General features: G+C 40.9%; 2 protein-coding genes across 8 annotated transcripts in view; one reads left to right on the forward strand and one right to left on the reverse strand.

The window, feature by feature from the left end:
- LOC148655594 (solute carrier organic anion transporter family member 5A1-like) overlaps positions 1-13,055 on the forward strand; it is a 56,295-nt gene extending 43,240 nt beyond the window's left edge. For 3 of the 4 annotated variants that reach the window (XM_088642279.1, XM_088642281.1, XM_088642280.1), the window contains 4 exons: positions 1,639-1,798; positions 5,104-5,345; positions 7,592-7,656; positions 8,815-13,055. In XM_088642279.1, the coding sequence (XP_088498405.1) occupies positions 1,639-1,798; positions 5,104-5,345; positions 7,592-7,656; positions 8,815-9,263 (916 nt within the window). In that variant the 3' untranslated portion in view covers positions 9,264-13,055. The remainder of the gene's footprint in view (positions 1-1,638; positions 1,799-5,103; positions 5,346-7,591; positions 7,657-8,814) is intronic. The other variant, XM_088642282.1, reaches the window with a different exon arrangement.
- A 1,253-nt stretch (positions 13,056-14,308) lies between these two features.
- The window catches only part of sulf1 (sulfatase 1), a 56,515-nt gene continuing 54,449 nt past the window's right edge, over positions 14,309-16,374 (reverse strand). For all 4 annotated transcript variants that reach the window (XM_088642276.1, XM_088642275.1, XM_088642277.1 and 1 more), the window contains one exon: positions 14,309-15,956. In XM_088642276.1, coding sequence (XP_088498402.1) covers positions 15,124-15,956 — 833 coding nt within the window. In that variant the 3' untranslated portion in view covers positions 14,309-15,123. The remainder of the gene's footprint in view (positions 15,957-16,374) is intronic.

Here is a 16,374-nt window from a genome sequence, read left to right on the forward strand (position 1 = left end):
ACCCATAGTGTGACATCAGAGTGCATACATAGCATAAAATCGCACTATTTTCTGGTGTTACAGTCTTTTCAAAAATTAAATAAATGATTTTGCAGTGACCATTACCAACCTCTACAGCAGTACGTAAACACCAGTTTGCTAAGGGGCACAAACCGACAAAGAGTTAGGGATGTGCACGTTCCTTATCAAGCTATCAAAGTGAAAGGAGAGTGGCATTTTGTTTTTTCGGTATTAAAAGGTCGGGTCGAAAAGGCTGTTGAGCACATTTTTGTGTGGCTGCAAGAAAGAAACAATGAATTGAATAAAAAACGACGATTTAATTAAAAACAAAAAGACAAATCCAGTCTGAGCAGAAGGTGCAGGTGTACACGTTTTCATGAAGCTCCCAGCAAGTGCATTCCTCAGAGGCTTGCCCAGTCAGTGCACTATGTGCCGATAGGTCTCCAGTGATTTTAAACACAGCAGCTTGGTGAGCATACTGTGCCTTCTAACATTTTAAGCTCCCTAGCTGCCATCCCAGGAATTCTTCCCAGTCATGCCTTGTAGCTGAGCCAAGTGTCTCACTAAATGCTCATGTAATGTGCCTGCAGCTCAGGCCAGGTCATCAAATTACAGTAAAAATGCAGAATTATATGGCTTGTGTCACAACATTTATATTTGACATACTTTATGTAATATTCATTATTTCTTTTGGATATCTCATTAAGTCTGATATTTGTTTTTACTGTCACAATAGAAGGATGACTTTTGTCTGGCTCAGATGTGCATTGCTGTGTGTTTTGCTTATCACAGTGCTTGAGCTCAGGCTGTTATGCTATTTATTTGTAAATGGTTTAGCACAGAAAACAGGAGACATCTCTGTACCCAGCAGTTTGTACAGGTATGGAGTGTTATCCAGCCATGCTGATGAAGCAATTCCCTAGGATACTTCAGGAATGAGATCCTTGAATCATTAATAAGAAGCTTTTTCTGAGATGTTTTCTCTTTGCTACGTATTTTTGCGTTTAAGCGGTGGTCTCATTTTCCCTTAAATCACAGGAGTGTCATCGGAAATAGCTCGTTCTGATTATTTTCTAAGTTCTACTGTGGGGATAACTGGAATGCGATTTTGTTTTAAAATTAATAAAATAGTAATTATTATTATTATTATTAATTTATTGTTGTGGTGTTCTCTGCTTGGGAGAGTGCAGTGGATTTGTGAGAACCTGGAATAAAGTATCCACAAAGCTGTCAAAGTGCCTCCTCTCTTTTGAAGTGTAATGATCTTCTCTGGTTTTGCAAACTCTGTGTTCTTGTGAGAGGTTCATGGTATTGCGTTCTTTGACTTTCAGCTCCTTGTGACATAGAATTTGTTCATCTGTAGTCCTGTTTTCTTTTGAGCAAATATAGAATTTGTGGAAACAAGATTTCCGTAAGACTTCTGTAGTATCCTGTGCCTGCTACAAAACTGTCCGAAAATTTCAGTGCCAGCTTTAATATTTCTGTTCCCTTTTCAAAGGACACGCTGTGGAGTCACATGCCAGCAGATTCAGCTGTTGGTTTGGCTTCGCTATCAGAGGAGACTGAGCCAGCCCTGTGTTTCCAATGGGATTTGAGAGCTTGTTGTTTCAGTCTTTCTCTGTCTGTCTTTCTTCCTAGTCCCACATTAACCATGGCGCACAGAAACCTGACAGGCAGCTGCAACGTGAACTGTGGGTGTAAAATCCATGAGTATGCCCCTGTCTGTGGGTCAGATGGGATTACATACTTCAACCCATGCCTGGCTGGGTGCAGCGGCGTGGGAAACGACAGCGCAGGGGTGAGTATTACCCACACTAGGCTTCGGAGAGATGCCCGTGTGTCCAAAAAAAAAAATAGCCTGTGAGCTATCTGAATCTCGGCAAAGTAAGGACTGCAGAAGCGAGGTGGACACTAGCCAGGGTTTGTCACCCAAAGACCCACGTGTGAATTGTGTACTGATAAACAATAAAAAAAAGAGCATTGGCCACATTCAAGGTTCACACCCTGCAAGATTTCTTCTTCATGAATGAAAAAAAATGTTTATCAGCATTTCATCATGTAAATACAATGTGTCACTTATTACATTTCATGTTATATGTAATATTTTCGTATTATGGTATATTTCATGTTTACCGATTATTGATTTTAGTTGGCTGAGGCTTTATCCAAAGAGACTTACATCTGCACCCATTTGTACAGCTGGGTACTTTGCTGGGACAATTCGATTGAACTATCTTGCTCAAGGGTACAGTTGTCTCACCTGGGATTTAAACCCCTCCCTTGAAGATGGAAGTTGGAATCCGAGTCCTAACCTAACCGACCCTAAGTCCTGTTTTCTACGTAACAAGCAACTCTCAGAGCCAATGCTAATTTTTCAAATGTCAAGCAATCATAATTTAAAAACAGTTCAATGTATTAATGTAGTGCTTTTCATGGCGAAAGATTGCAAAGTGGTTAAAAATACAGTAGAGGAGTTCATCCTCCATGAAAGTGCAGCCCCCACCTGGGTGACTTGTGTTAGGCGTTCTGTACAGCCAGTAAGGTGGAGATTGAGAAATCACCCCACTGGTTGAATTAAGGGCGGATCTTTAGGAAGATCTGATTGTTTGAGCCCACAGTGCAGTTTAGCCAGGAGACCAGTGTTAACACTCCAACTCTTTTAAATACTGTCCTGGGAACTTTAATGACCAAGTAATTGGGAACAGGGATTAACGTCCCATCCGCAGGGTGACAAGTCCTACAGCGGTGTCCCCAGTCACCATACTGAGTTATCCATTGGAAAATCTGGCCCATAGGGAAGAGTGGCATCTCTTGGTTGGCCAAAATCTGGGATTTTTAAAGAAAGTTCATAACTTGTTTACATGTAGTTTTTTAAGTAAAAAAAAAATATTTGAAGTGTTAAATTACAGTATGTACTTCAACGTTAGCAACAACTACAGTAATGCACTGCCTCTGGTTGAAAACCCTTAAATGAACAAAACCGCAAAAACATGTACAGCAAAAATGACCAGAAAATGACCTGCTTGTAGTCTTCCATAAAGTGTATAAATTCATCTGCCAGTCTTCTATCATTTGATTGGACAAAATAAACAAATCCTTATATACCCACCTAGGTTTGTTCCCGAGATTTTATTGCACAGCTGGAAGTATCTAGAAAGAAATCTGGATTCAAATGCTATTGTTTGTTGTTGTTGATGTAGTGCATTTAATACCTTTATTAAGAAAAAACATCTTGTCAGAAGGTATATGGTTAATACTAATCATCTAAATACTAATGAAATCTAAATGGATTTTATTTGCATTCATATTGAGTAGAGGAGTTGTGCCTTATCCCCATGACAAATGGATGGATGATGTATATATATTTTCTGTCAGATGTTTTTTGCTTTAATTCGGTGCTAGATTTCTTTAGGTAAGCAGCTTACCCAAAATGTTGTTTGAGTTTTGACATTGAGCAGAAAGCTGTGTGCGGTGGGGGCAGGAATTCAGGATTAAGTTTCGAATCCAATTTACTGATCCAAAGCCGCCAGGAAGCAATGACAGTTTCCTTTCAAAGCACTAAGTAGCAGTGGATTTCCCTAGATGCTAAAGAAAACTCGACTCCAGAAAGCTAGAGAGTCTTGTGTCAGATGTGACTGTTCACAGGTGTTCGCCTAGCAGATAACCAGATGTGCCATGTCCCTAAAAGACCAGGGACTTCGAGAGTTAACTTTCCCACCCAAAAACTCCCACTTCAAAACGGAGCTATGGGACTACTACTATAGCAGACCATGTCTGCTGTTAGAACATCAGTGCATACAGATTTCTGTCTGTGGTATTTTAAACTACTGGACCGTTTTAATATATAGCTGTTTTTGATTGACAGAGGTAAAATAAGGGGCTTTTTATAGAGTAACATGCAAAGAAAGCACTGTGTTGTAGTCCTGGATGATGTGGATTCATATTAAAACAAATCATTAGTAAGGGTAATGCATGTTTCTTTGTTGAACAGGGTATGTAATCTGCTGGATCAGAGTGAACAATCGTGGTTGTGGACTGCTACTGTATCCACAAGTTTTCTAGGTCTCCAGTAGCACTTGAAGAACTGGGATAAATCAGTTCAATTACACAAATCATTAATTTGTTTAACGTATCTGCAGTCATTCCCATGGTTGGATTTGAATTAGCCATTCATTTTACCAGTAATGACTATTAGTATGTTATAAAGGCATATGTCTTGTTTTAACTAAACTCTTGGATGTTTTCTTCTGTTTTATTTAGCATGAAAAAGACATTAAGTAAAAATAATTCCCAGAAATGAACTTCAAAGTTAAAGATTTACCTTTTTCATAGATTTTGCAACTGCAACATTGATATTTCAGAAAAACGTGCTGGTTATGTTGTGCGCTTATCTTGAAATTGTGGATCTCGGTCTTGGATGGTGCAAGTAGTTTTTCAATGTAGATTTCCTCATGTTTTTTTTTAGTATTTCAAATGACTTTCTGTCAATATGCTGGATGATGGGATGATTCCAAAGAAAGAATATTAGACAGAGTATAAGCACAACAATTTCCGTTGTGAAGGACATGTGGACATTGTGCCAGCAGCCATATCACCCTGCAACTAACAACTGGCAACCCACTAAAGCTAAGCAGGTGTGAGCCTGGTCAGTAGCTGGATGGAGACCTCCTGGGAAAAACTAAGGATGCTGCTGGTCCTAATGCCCCAGTATAGTGATGGGGACACTATACTTTAAAAAAAAAAAAGGTGGTCATTAAAAATCCCAGGGCGTTTCTTGAAAAGAGTAGGGGTGTTACCCTGGCGTCCTGGCCACATTTCTCATTGGCCTCCTAATAATCCCCAAATATGAATTGGCTTCATCACTCTGTTCTCCTCCCCACTGAGAGCTTGTGTGTGGTGAGCGTGGTGGTGGAGGGGAGTCCCCATTACCTGTAAAGTGCTTTGAGTGGAGAGTCCAGAAAAGCGCTATATAAGTGTAAGCAATTATTAATATTAATTTATAATGAATTATCATTGAGGTACAGTGTTAAAATGGGTATAATGTGGATTAAAAACGTGCCTGTGCTCTGTGAGCTCATGTGGCCCTCCTCTCCCTGTGTGCAGATCAGGAACTACACAGACTGCGCTTGTGTGCAGAGCAGGCAGGTCATCACTCCCCCCACCGCGGGGCAGCGCAGCCAGCTGCAGCTGGTCATTGTGAAGACCTACCTGAACGAGAATGGCTATGCTGTGTCGGGGAAGTGTGATCGCACCTGCAACACGCTCATCCCCTTCCTCATATTCCTCTTCATCGTCACTCTCATTACTGCTTGTGCGCAGCCGTCAGCAATCATTGTAACACTCAGGTAAGGAGCTGCGATATCTGTCTGTACGTGTACGTGTTGATTTGCTTGGCAGATGCCCTTATCCAGGTCAATGTACGATATACAGTGCCTTGAAAGGGTATCTGTGTCCTTCCAAGTGATGTCCCATCTCAGTACAGCTTCGAGTCTTCTTGGATCAATCTCTTTACCAGAGTATCTTACCAACTGTGCACAATAGTTAAATAATCACCTGTCCTCCATTGCAGCCTTGCTCAAACTGTCAAGTTGTTGAGAATCATTGATGGACAGCAGTTTTCAGTCACTCAAGGGTATTGACTTTCTTCTGCTTAACCACTCAGTTGTAGCTTTGTCCTTGAGCTTTGAGCTATGTTCCTGCTGAAAGGTCAGTCTTTAGCAGACTGAACAGATTTGCCTGTATGTTGCTCTGCCCATTTTCTCATCAATCCCTTTCAGTGAGAAGCAGACCTATAACCTCACTTGGCAATTCAGTTCAAGTACTATGGCTAATATATTGCCAAGCTGATCACAAAACCTTTTTGCCTCATGTTGCTGTGTCACTTCAAAGCTTTGTTACTGTCATTCAGGCCAGCTTTGTGTATAGAGTGGGATATTGCTGACTTATGGGCATTTTCTCCCATCTAAGCCTTTGAACTCTAGGTCTTTCAAAGCTGCCGTTGGCATCCCTAACCAGTCTCCATCTTGCCTGGGAGTTCCATTTGAAGGAGCAGCCTGACCTAGCCAATGTCTGGGTGGCGTGGTACATCTTTCTCTTAATGATTGACTTCACCATGTTCTAAGGGATGTGGCTTGTCTTGGAAATTATTATCCCTTTCTACTGTTCTGTGCTGTTCTCTCCCTCAGTTGTTTTGAATAGTTCTCGTTCTTCATGGATGACTTTTTTGCTTGAAATCCACCTCCTGAGTGAGGCACCCTACAGAGACAGGTGCATTTATTCTGAAATAATGGGAATCCGTATTGCACAGACACAAGCACTACCACTAACTGTGTGACTTGTCAAAGGGATTTTAGGCACCTGAACTAATTTAGGTTTGCCATATCAAAGGGAGTGATGATAATAGAATAACTGGGTTTGAGGTTTTGATTTTTCCTTTTGATTTTTTGCTGACCTTTAACTTCTTTTACTCCTAAAAGCTTTCAGTTTGGACATTTGGGTTTTGATTAAATATACTCATTAAAAAAACTCCATATACATCATCTGCAATTCAGCAGCATCAGTGGAAGTCCCTGAATACTTTTGCAAGGCACTATGTATGTGTACAGTAGTTTACATGTGGAAAGAACAAAAAACAATCATCTGTAGAAACGTTAAGCTGCTGTCCAATCGGATGATTCTCGAGGAGATGCTGAATGGTCCTTTTAAGACAGAGGGGCCAAGGCTGTAGAGCGGAGGGTAAATAATGAGTGGTTGTGGAAATGGAGGTACAGAAAGAGTAGCAAAAGGGTGAGATAACAGACTGACGACAGGAAGGAGCAGTATGAGGTGACAGCTAAGGTTGTGAGTCACATGGAGGTGATAACAGGGAGCCAGTGGAGATCCTGGAATAAGGAGAAGATTTAGCACAGAGGCTAGCCAGGAGGGAGCTGTGATAGTCTAGACAGGAGACTACTGTACCTGGGTTTAAATTAGACGTTGTCTAGAATGGCTATTAAGAAGGGGCCAGAGTTTGGAAATGTTGCCTAAGGAGAACTTCTATTTGTCTGCAGGCCTACTTTGTCCATCAAAAATTTGATTATTTTTATATTCTGTTTGCACCCAGAGATGCCATAACCACAATGGAGGTCGCAGCAAATCGAACTACTCTAGCTATTATATTGACTTTGTCATATACTGTTAGCTTTACATATACATGTTGCGGTATGAAGGCTGGTAAAGTTAGGAAAATGGTCCATATTTTAACATTTTATTCTAACCCACAACGTGTTTTACTTTCTACTGTTTGATGTTTTTGTATTTCTAGGCATTCTCAAGTGCATGTTTTTAGTACCCTTTATTGTGCTATACCCCTACTCTGTTACGAGTAAAGTTTAAATAATGCATATCTGATATCTAAATTAAGCAGATATGGTTTATCTGGGATTTTAGTCAAATAAAAGTACAGTAATGTTGCAACTGGTGCCTTAGTTTGTCAGAATATTCACTGATGGACACGGATTTTATTAATGCACATATTGGTATCTATATCCTGTAACTGGGCTCTACAGGTCTTTATAAATTATAAATCCATCTCATATTTTCCATTTTCCAGGTCAGTAGATGAGCAGGAGAGACCATTTGCACTGGGAATGCAGTTTGTTCTTCTAAGAACTCTTGGTGAGTTGCAGTAGGTCTCCAGCGAATTATTGCGGGACTATACAGTGTGGTGAACCTGCGCCATCTAATGGTGAATATTGGTGTTGCACAGAGTTGAGCTATTTGTATGAGTTTTGAAGAGTATGAAATAAACTGCTTTTTTAGAGTTAAAACACTGACAGGACAAGACAGTTGTTTTCCTCGATCTTTAAAACTCCTTTTGTCTCGCTGGTGTCATTATGTAGTCAATTATATGCTATATCAGAAAGGACAACATGTCAATTGGACGTTTTTACAGGGTTTATACCCTGATTTGTATATGGTTTAGAGAGAAGATTCCCAATCCTGATCCTGGTCCTGGAGACCCACACACCTGTTGGTTTTTGTTCCAGCCAAGTTGTCAGCTACACCATTGAGTTTGTAATTGTCTTAATCACAGGATTAATTTAAACTGTGTGACTGTTTTCAGGTATTAAACCTGCTAGAGCTAGCGTCCAAGTGACTATTGGATTTCTTAACCAACATGAAACCCCAAAAACTCCTAAAATTGTGGAAAAACAATACTTGCAAATGTGACAATCAAGTAGCCTCTTAATTCAGTGCAGGCTTCAATTAGGTAATTAGGCTGAACTGGAATGAAAACCAGCAGGAGTATGGGCCTCTATAGCCGTTGGGAACCCCTGATTTAAACAGGGAAGGAGACTGCTCTCAGCCTGTGTCATACACCTTGGGAGAACAGTCGCAGTTTGGAATCTGGGCAGCCACATTGTTCCACATAGAACTAAGTTGTTCAGTCTGAGGTTTGAAAATAGCAAATGAACTTCTTTTTTATGAGTCAAAACACTGACAGGACAAGACAGTGGTTTCCCTAGATCTAAAAAGAGTTGTTTTTGACTTGTTACTGTCATTATTTAGTCGATTATATGAAAAATCAGAAGGGATTCTGTCCATGAGACATTTGGGGGGTGGGGGTTGTACCTTAAATATGGTTTACCTATACCTAACCATACCCTTCAACTTGTCGGGCTTTGGGGATCATTGCTTCTTTTTTGCCTCATGGTTTTGGAGAATCGCACGTCCTGGCCGGGGCGAGCCGTGAAGGATGGAAACAGCGCTCGGTGTAGGTCATGCGCCTGGGGCAGGACAGGAGCCTCATATTTCTCTCCTTCTTCCCGTCAGCTTACATTCCGACGCCCATTTACTTCGGCGCGGTCATCGACACCACCTGCATGCTCTGGCAGCAGGACTGCGGCGTGCACGGCTCATGCTGGGAGTACGACGTCACCTCCTTCCGCTTCGTCTACTTCGGGCTGGCCGCCAGCCTCAAGTTCGTGGGCTTCGTCTTCATCTTCCTGACGTGGTACTCCATCAAGTGCAAGGAGGACAGGCTGCAGCGGTGGAGGCCCCGGGCTTTGCCGGTGAGCACCGTCAGCGAGCTCGTCTGCAGCCCGGGGGGCCAGCACAACTATGCACGGACGCGCTCCTGCCCCGCCTTCAACTCCCGGGGCGAGCAGCCCGCGGCGGTCGCACTGAACCGGGAGCGGAGTAGCCAGAGCTGCCCCGACCGCTCCCTGGAAGCAATAATGTCCAAAGGAAGCGCACTGGAGCAGTCCGCTGCCGAAATGTAGAGTGCCGAAAGTCCCTCTTTAGGGATCTGCAGTGTACTTTGGTGCCCTGGGAATGCTTAAAAAGAGTGTAAAAAAAAAAAAAACCCGTGCCTTTGTCTTCGTCAGGTCACTCACACCAGTCATACGCTGAGCAGTATTGAGACAGGACATCCATTAACACACGCGCGGACACTCCACACCGATCGAGGGCTGGATACCTCACAACAATGAACGTGACTTCGCTTTCTGGTTTTCTCTTCCTATCCTTTTTGAGTTGTTTTTTTTGGGGGGGTTTGTTTATTGCGGTTGTGAGCAGTGCGCTTTTTTTTTTTAAACAAAAAATCTTTTTCCTTCTTGGAGTGAAACTAGAGGCGAGAATCTGTAACCCCGTAGTCACATATTGTGCGCATATCCTTAAAGCCTAACTAGACATTTTGTTTCCAAATAAAAAATGTACCTGTACTTAGAAGCTATATAATGTGGTGCTACGTGGAAAATTTGCGTTCTTACATATTCATCCGTAGATTTTGTAGTACATATCACCATAAAACGAACACAATTGAATTAAGCTAAGGTGAGAACACAGCTCCTTAGCAAGCACAAATGAAAATATGTACTATGCAATTTAATTTTCTTGTACCCTCAAAATTTCCATTTTTCCTTCTAGTCTCAACTTTGCTGAATTGCACCCATTTCTGTGTTGCTAACCCACTCCTTTTGAAGTTCTGTCTGATATTCTTTTTTTAGTTAGCACAGGTACAGAGTATTTGTAGTTATTTTTAAAAACCCCTTTCCTCTGTTTCCAGTTCTGGGGGCTTCAGTGACTTGGAATGCACTGGGCTGTTCATTCAGGGTATGAAAACTCTATGTTTGCTCAGTTTGGACAAACATTGTAACAGTGCCTCAAGCTCTCCAGGCTAACACAGCATATGTTAGCAATATAGTCAGCTACTGATGTTACAAGGCCAGTTAGCCACAATATCAAGTTTTACCTGGAAACATAGTGTATGGTGTCCTGAATTAAGCAGGTAAAAAGTGTTGCAATGATTATCTGTTGTTTATTCCAAATACAAAAAAGTGGACAGTAAAACAGTATACTACTGTCTTTGTGGTTCCCACCATTCTGTACTGTACAGTTATGTAGATATACCAAGCAGGGACTGAAATGTGTACAGTTTTGAGGCTGCAATGGCAGGGAAAATCAAATTGGGGAAAAAAGTTTCCCCATTACAAAACACTGCTTTTTGCTGTGAATGAGTCAGTGTTGTCTGCTGTGCTGCTTATTGATGACAGGGCCCATCCAAAAGTATTGCTGCAGAGCCTTGTCGATCCTAAACGAGTAAACTCCTTGGGTACCTCATAGCTCCTCATCACACAGGCTGGATCTGGAGTCTTCTCCTTGTGACATTTATTACAGTGTTACAGGTCCAAGCTTCACAGCAGCAGAAGTGCATACTTCCTCTGTCAGCACTATGAATAATGGTATAGTCAGTAGCCTAGCCTGTCTCCACAGGACACTGAGCATGAGTAGTTTGCCGTCATAGATTTAGCTAGGTCTTAGTATTTTCAGAATATTACATACTTAAATAATCAAGTTCTGCTTTAAAAAAAATACATTTTTAAACAGTATTTAGGAAACTTTCCAAGTCAGCATTAGATAACAGAAAAGTACTACTGAGCATGGGCAGTAACTTTAATCCCTCGAAAAGAAAAGTAGCCTGGGCTTGAAGTTGTGTACAATAAAGTTCCGGAAACATTTCTCTCTTCAGCGTAAAAATCACGTCTGAATGCCAATGTGAATATAGAGTTTTAACTAAAGTCTTTAGAGTATGAAGTAGTTTCTATTTTTTCTGGTTTCTGGGTGGGCAAAGAATTTCTTCAGCACTAACGTTTTATATAACTTATATAAATAAGTGCTTAATTATGTGCAGTAACCAAAAATTACAGGTTCGTCGTACTTGAAACATTAATTATGTATCTTACAGGGAACTGTTGAAACTGTGAAATTTACGGATTGTGACGCTGGTTAGTGAAAATAACCAGCTATTACTTCAGAATCAAGACACAGCTAAATTGATCTTCCAGTATGTATGTCCGTACAACATATGTGTGCCACCTACCAGTTCAGTAATTCAGTAAAGCCTATCACATTATCGTTATATAATGTAGGAATTTAATTTGAAATATTTCCATTGGATGAAACAACAGCTTTAAATGCCCGTAGTAAAAGAAATAGGGGTCCCATGAGAGACATGCTTAAGTTTTGTTGTCTTGAAAACCATGAGACCATGATAAAACCAAGAATATTTGTTCTTGCTTTCTGGTTTTGAGGTGAAGGAAGAGATGTTTCCTTGTGTTACAGCCTGCGACTCTGGTACAGGCATGTGTTCAGAGTTTTGCTCCCCTCACCTCCAAGGTGTACGTTATCTAGGTGTTTTGAAACGGTGACAGATGTTTGAGATGTGCTTATGAAGTTACCTGTTCAGGCTGCTGTGCATTAAAAGCTACACTGTGTAGCAATGACCTGTGTTGCATACAGAACAAAGAATCTAGTCCCATAAGACATCACAATACATATCATCAGCTGCCAGAACTCTTGCTATAGTCAATAACCCCTGTTATAACACCTGTTATATTGGGGTTATAACCCCAATAACCCCTGTTATTGGCTATCATTGTCCACGGTATTGTGCTGTGGTTCCACTTCTATGTATTCCAAATATATAATACACAGTGCACAATTTTTACATTGCAGGTGTCTGAATAGGACAGTTAACTTTATAAGCAGTTAACAGTCTCTTTTTCTTTTTTAGAGCAGGCCAGAATGTTGCAATGTAAATACGAGCTCTGGCAGTGGCTTTAACAGCAGTGTCTCCCACCAGTCATTGGTTTTATGTATTCATGCACCACTCTGATTGGCTGATGACCACAACGCAATAAAAACGTATCTTTTTTATCTTAAGACCAGAGTTTGACTCCGGAATCGTTCCTAATCAAAAATTGCCTAAAATGACTTGCTGTAGTACCTTGCTCTCTAGCAACTTTAAGCAGCTAATCATGTTTTAGAGCATTGTAAGTCACATGGATTTTGAAATGCGTATTTTACAAATGTTAGAAAACAAGGCTTAATTCGTACACCGAAATAAAATGTAAATGCAGACAATAGCAGTATTTATTATAACATTCTGGCTGAATATTGGGGGATAAGTATGTATTACTGTAAAATCCTTTTTACTTTTTCAGTATCTGCCTTACATACTTTCATAATTCATAAAATGTTATGTTGATACTACTTTAAGACCATTCATTGTAACATCTAAGAGATTGATTGGGTTATTCTTGCTAACGTCTTGCAAAAAGACGCTTAACTTGAATTGGTTTTAAATCGGATTTTCAAATAATTTTCCAAATCTGTCTTTCTGAGGGGACAGCTGGGTGAGTTGGTGAAGAGGGTTATGCTTTTTTGTGGTTTAGCTGCTTTTTTGAATTCTCATGGAATGGTGAGCAAAGAATGGTTAAACTTTTTTGTTAAAAAATGGGCATTTATTACAACCACATACCTCTTATCACCAAGTGAAAGCAACTCTCCAGGAGCATAGAAAGCGATGCCACAAAGTGTGCTGTCTACTGCAGCAACCTCCTCTTTACTACTGTCAGTGTCTGTGGTGTAACTGTGATGCACAGAAAGAGACAATTGCTTGAATGTTGTTTTTTTCATGTGGATTATTTTTGGGTAGTCTGTAGATTTCTTTTTTTATTTTCCTTGTTTTTTGTTAATGTATTTATTTCAATAAAGTTTTAAAAAGCTGTAAATCTCTCGTTACTGCTCAGAATAATTTTGAACACTGCTTCCAAATTTTTTAGGTACTTGATATACTGTACATCCTCATTCTCTTTCAGAGCTGTGTAGGACAGCGACTGTGAATCCTCCTGACAAAGACTAAACTTCATTTACCAAATTTTGCTCTTTGAAGAATTCCACTATGTGAGATGAGAAGTACATTACAAAGACCCTGATTATGTCATAAATTTAGCTCTGAGTAGTTTTTCTATTGTACATCTCACGTGTTATTCTAAGGTTAAAGGTACGCTTGATGACAGAGCACAATAGGGAAATGGTCTCTGGGACAAAAAAGTTAAGGTGTCCTGGCCCAATTTCCTCCTGGCATTTACCAATCATGGTTTCCCAATAATCCCATCTATGACCTGGTTTGATCTGCTCCTGTGGCTGGAAGGTTGCCGGTTCGTATCCCGCGGCCGGCAGAGGAATCCTACTCCATTGGACTCCTTAACCCCAACTGCTCCAGGGCTGACCCTGCGCTCTGACCCCAGGCTTCTCTCCCTGTCTGTGTGTCTCGTGGAGAGCAAGTTGGGGTATGCGAAAAGACAAATTCCTAATACACGAAATGTTATATGGCAAATAAAGTGATCTTATGAATGAACAGAAACAATTAGCTGCATTATAGTGTGTTTTAGCTTCCTTGTACAAATAAAGCATATTGTGGCAGTGGCTGTTTGCCCCCTGATGCTCGGCAGTGAGACTTAGACACCCTTGGGCTGGAGCTGGAACATGCTGTCTGCCTGTTCCTTTGCTAGCCTGGGGATTCACTCCTTTGGGAGGGTCTGAAGCAGAAAGGTGTTTATGCTCACTCACTCGTGTCTGATCCAAGTAATGTGTGCTGCAATTTATCTTTTTTTTGGTCATGTTTGATGTAACTTGCGCATTTGTGACTCTGGGATGTTCTCTCCCCTTGGTCAAGTATTCAGAAGTATTCATTGACCCAAGTCTTCCAACAGTTCGTTAAGACAGGTGTAGTATCCTGGGACTGGAGAATTGATTTTGTACTACCCATCAATAAGGGTGAGAAAACTGAACCAAGTAATTAAAGACCAATAAATCTGATTTATGTTACATGTGAGATTACAGACAACAATAATTAGAACTAAACTAGAGGATCAATTGAATGATAGTATCTCAGGAGATAACATGGATTTAGAAATGTTAATTGTTGCTAGCTAATTTGATAAGAGATTTCAGAACAGCCAACAACAGAAATGGACACATATTGTACATACAACATTTTATATTTGGATTTTTAGACCTTTGATAAAGTTAAACATAAAGAGGTTAATTCTCAATTTACAGGCAGCATAGATTTGCGGTCCCATACACTGCCTGTCAGTAAACCAGGATCCATTTTAAATGGTTAAAGGTTGTAACTATTCAGAATTATTCATCAAAGTTGTGGTACATTTTCAAAAACCAGCAAACTGGTTCTTTGCACACAAGTGAACTCTGCTAATCAGCTTTCACATAAAATATTTTTTCTAATCAAACTTTATTCAATGCAGTGAATACCAAATAATGTTGTTACCTTTGTGTTATGGCCAAAATCTCTGGAAGTGAAAAACAAAATAAAAAAAACCAACAAGACAATTCTAAGAAAGGCAGCAGGGACAACTGTGAAAAGGGTCAAATGTTAAAAGTGCATTAGAGTTTCATTGAAAACTGTTGGAATCACAATTGTCAGTGGTTGTTATTATGGAAGTGCACTGCAATGGTTTAACCATTTATATGACCTATGTTTGATACAAAATATATATATATTATAAAAAAAACACTTGGGATGCAATTATCCACTTGGCATTTAAAAATTAAATTTCAGCATTTAAGTACAGCTGCAATTCTTTTGTTTTTCAGTTTCATAAAACTTAACACTGATGTCTAATTACCAAAAGCACCTGTATAAAAATAATCATATAGTAATAAATTCTAACTCGGATTCGAGGATGAGAAGACCTGTCCTGCACTGACATGTGTCCCATGTTCTTGTTGTGGCTTTACAGTGTCTTTCATCCGAGTGTCCTGCTTTCAGTTTATTCAGTTGAAGGGAGAAGAGGGTGAGCCGCTACCTTCTGACCCAGGGATATCAGAACTCTGCAGCTCTGTCGGGCTTTCTTGACTCCTGCTCTGCACAGTGTTCTGCTTGAGGGCACCAGGAGTGGTCACCTGGGCAGTATAGTTCACTGTCCGCTGTAGGATGGGAGAGTTCGGCTCCACCAGAAGATAACCTTGGGCCTCAAAATTGTCGTCCTTGTCCTCTTCCTTGGGCGGGGCAAGGTCAAACGGCAGGCTGGAGGCCGAGCGCAGCAGGAGGTCGTGCCTCGTCTCGATCTCGGTGAAGCCGTTCCCGCTGAAAATGAGCCCGTCTCCATCCAGGCCTTCTTCCAGCTGCTGCGCCCACGTTTCCTTTGGGGTGTCGCTCCGGGGCTCTGGGTCGGCGTAGAGTTTCTCCGGTATCTCATTACGGGATTCAAGTTTCTTCTCGGGAGGTGTAAAGCTAGGCCTCGATGCCGGATCAACTGCTGTGGGGGGCGCCGTGGCAGCACCAGGCTGCGCGCCCACCCCAAGCGAAGCTGCACCGCTGGATTCGTCCTCCAGCGAGTCCGTGAGAGGCTCGTCCCCTGAGGCAGACTCGTTAAGGGTTTCAGGCTTTTTAGTTGTGTTTTGTTCATCAAAGTTGCTCAGCAGTGCAAACATACTATCTACATCCTTCCAAAAATTAGTCCAGTCGTCCAGGCTCAGACTATAATTGTTTCTGTACTCATACAGGCTCTCGTTCACACTGTACATATCTTCAAGTCCTTGCCAGTTGACGTCATCGGTGAAGTTGGGCAACTTAGCCTTTTCGTCCATTCCATAGTGGCTGTGCGCTACAGGTTAAACAAAGGATAAAGAAATGTCTGTGAATGCATGTAAAATGCATGTCAGAGCAAATCACTCTTGGATATTTTCCTTTAATTTAATCACATGCAGTCATGCACCCTCTATGGGATCAAGACTTGATTAGACATCCCATCTGCCAGTACTGAAATATCAAACCCACATACATTTCTGTACGTATGTTTTTGAGGAAGAATCTGTATATTTGCTAAGACAATTGAACAGCAGTCTCAAATTAATGCAATATTAATACATATCAGAAACAATATGACCACAATGTGTCAATTGAGATTTTTACAAATGTAGTATCTTGTGTTGTTTAGACCCGTTCTTTATGAACATAAATTTAAACTATAAAGAGCACACTGTTTAATCAAAGGTCTTGATAACCCATCAGCATTCCCACAG

The sequence above is a fragment of the Lepisosteus platostomus genome, chromosome 8 (assembly GCF_059453375.1).
Source record: "Lepisosteus platostomus isolate fLepPlt1 chromosome 8, fLepPlt1.hap1, whole genome shotgun sequence".
NCBI classification, from domain to species: Eukaryota; Metazoa; Chordata; class Actinopteri; order Semionotiformes; family Lepisosteidae; genus Lepisosteus; species Lepisosteus platostomus.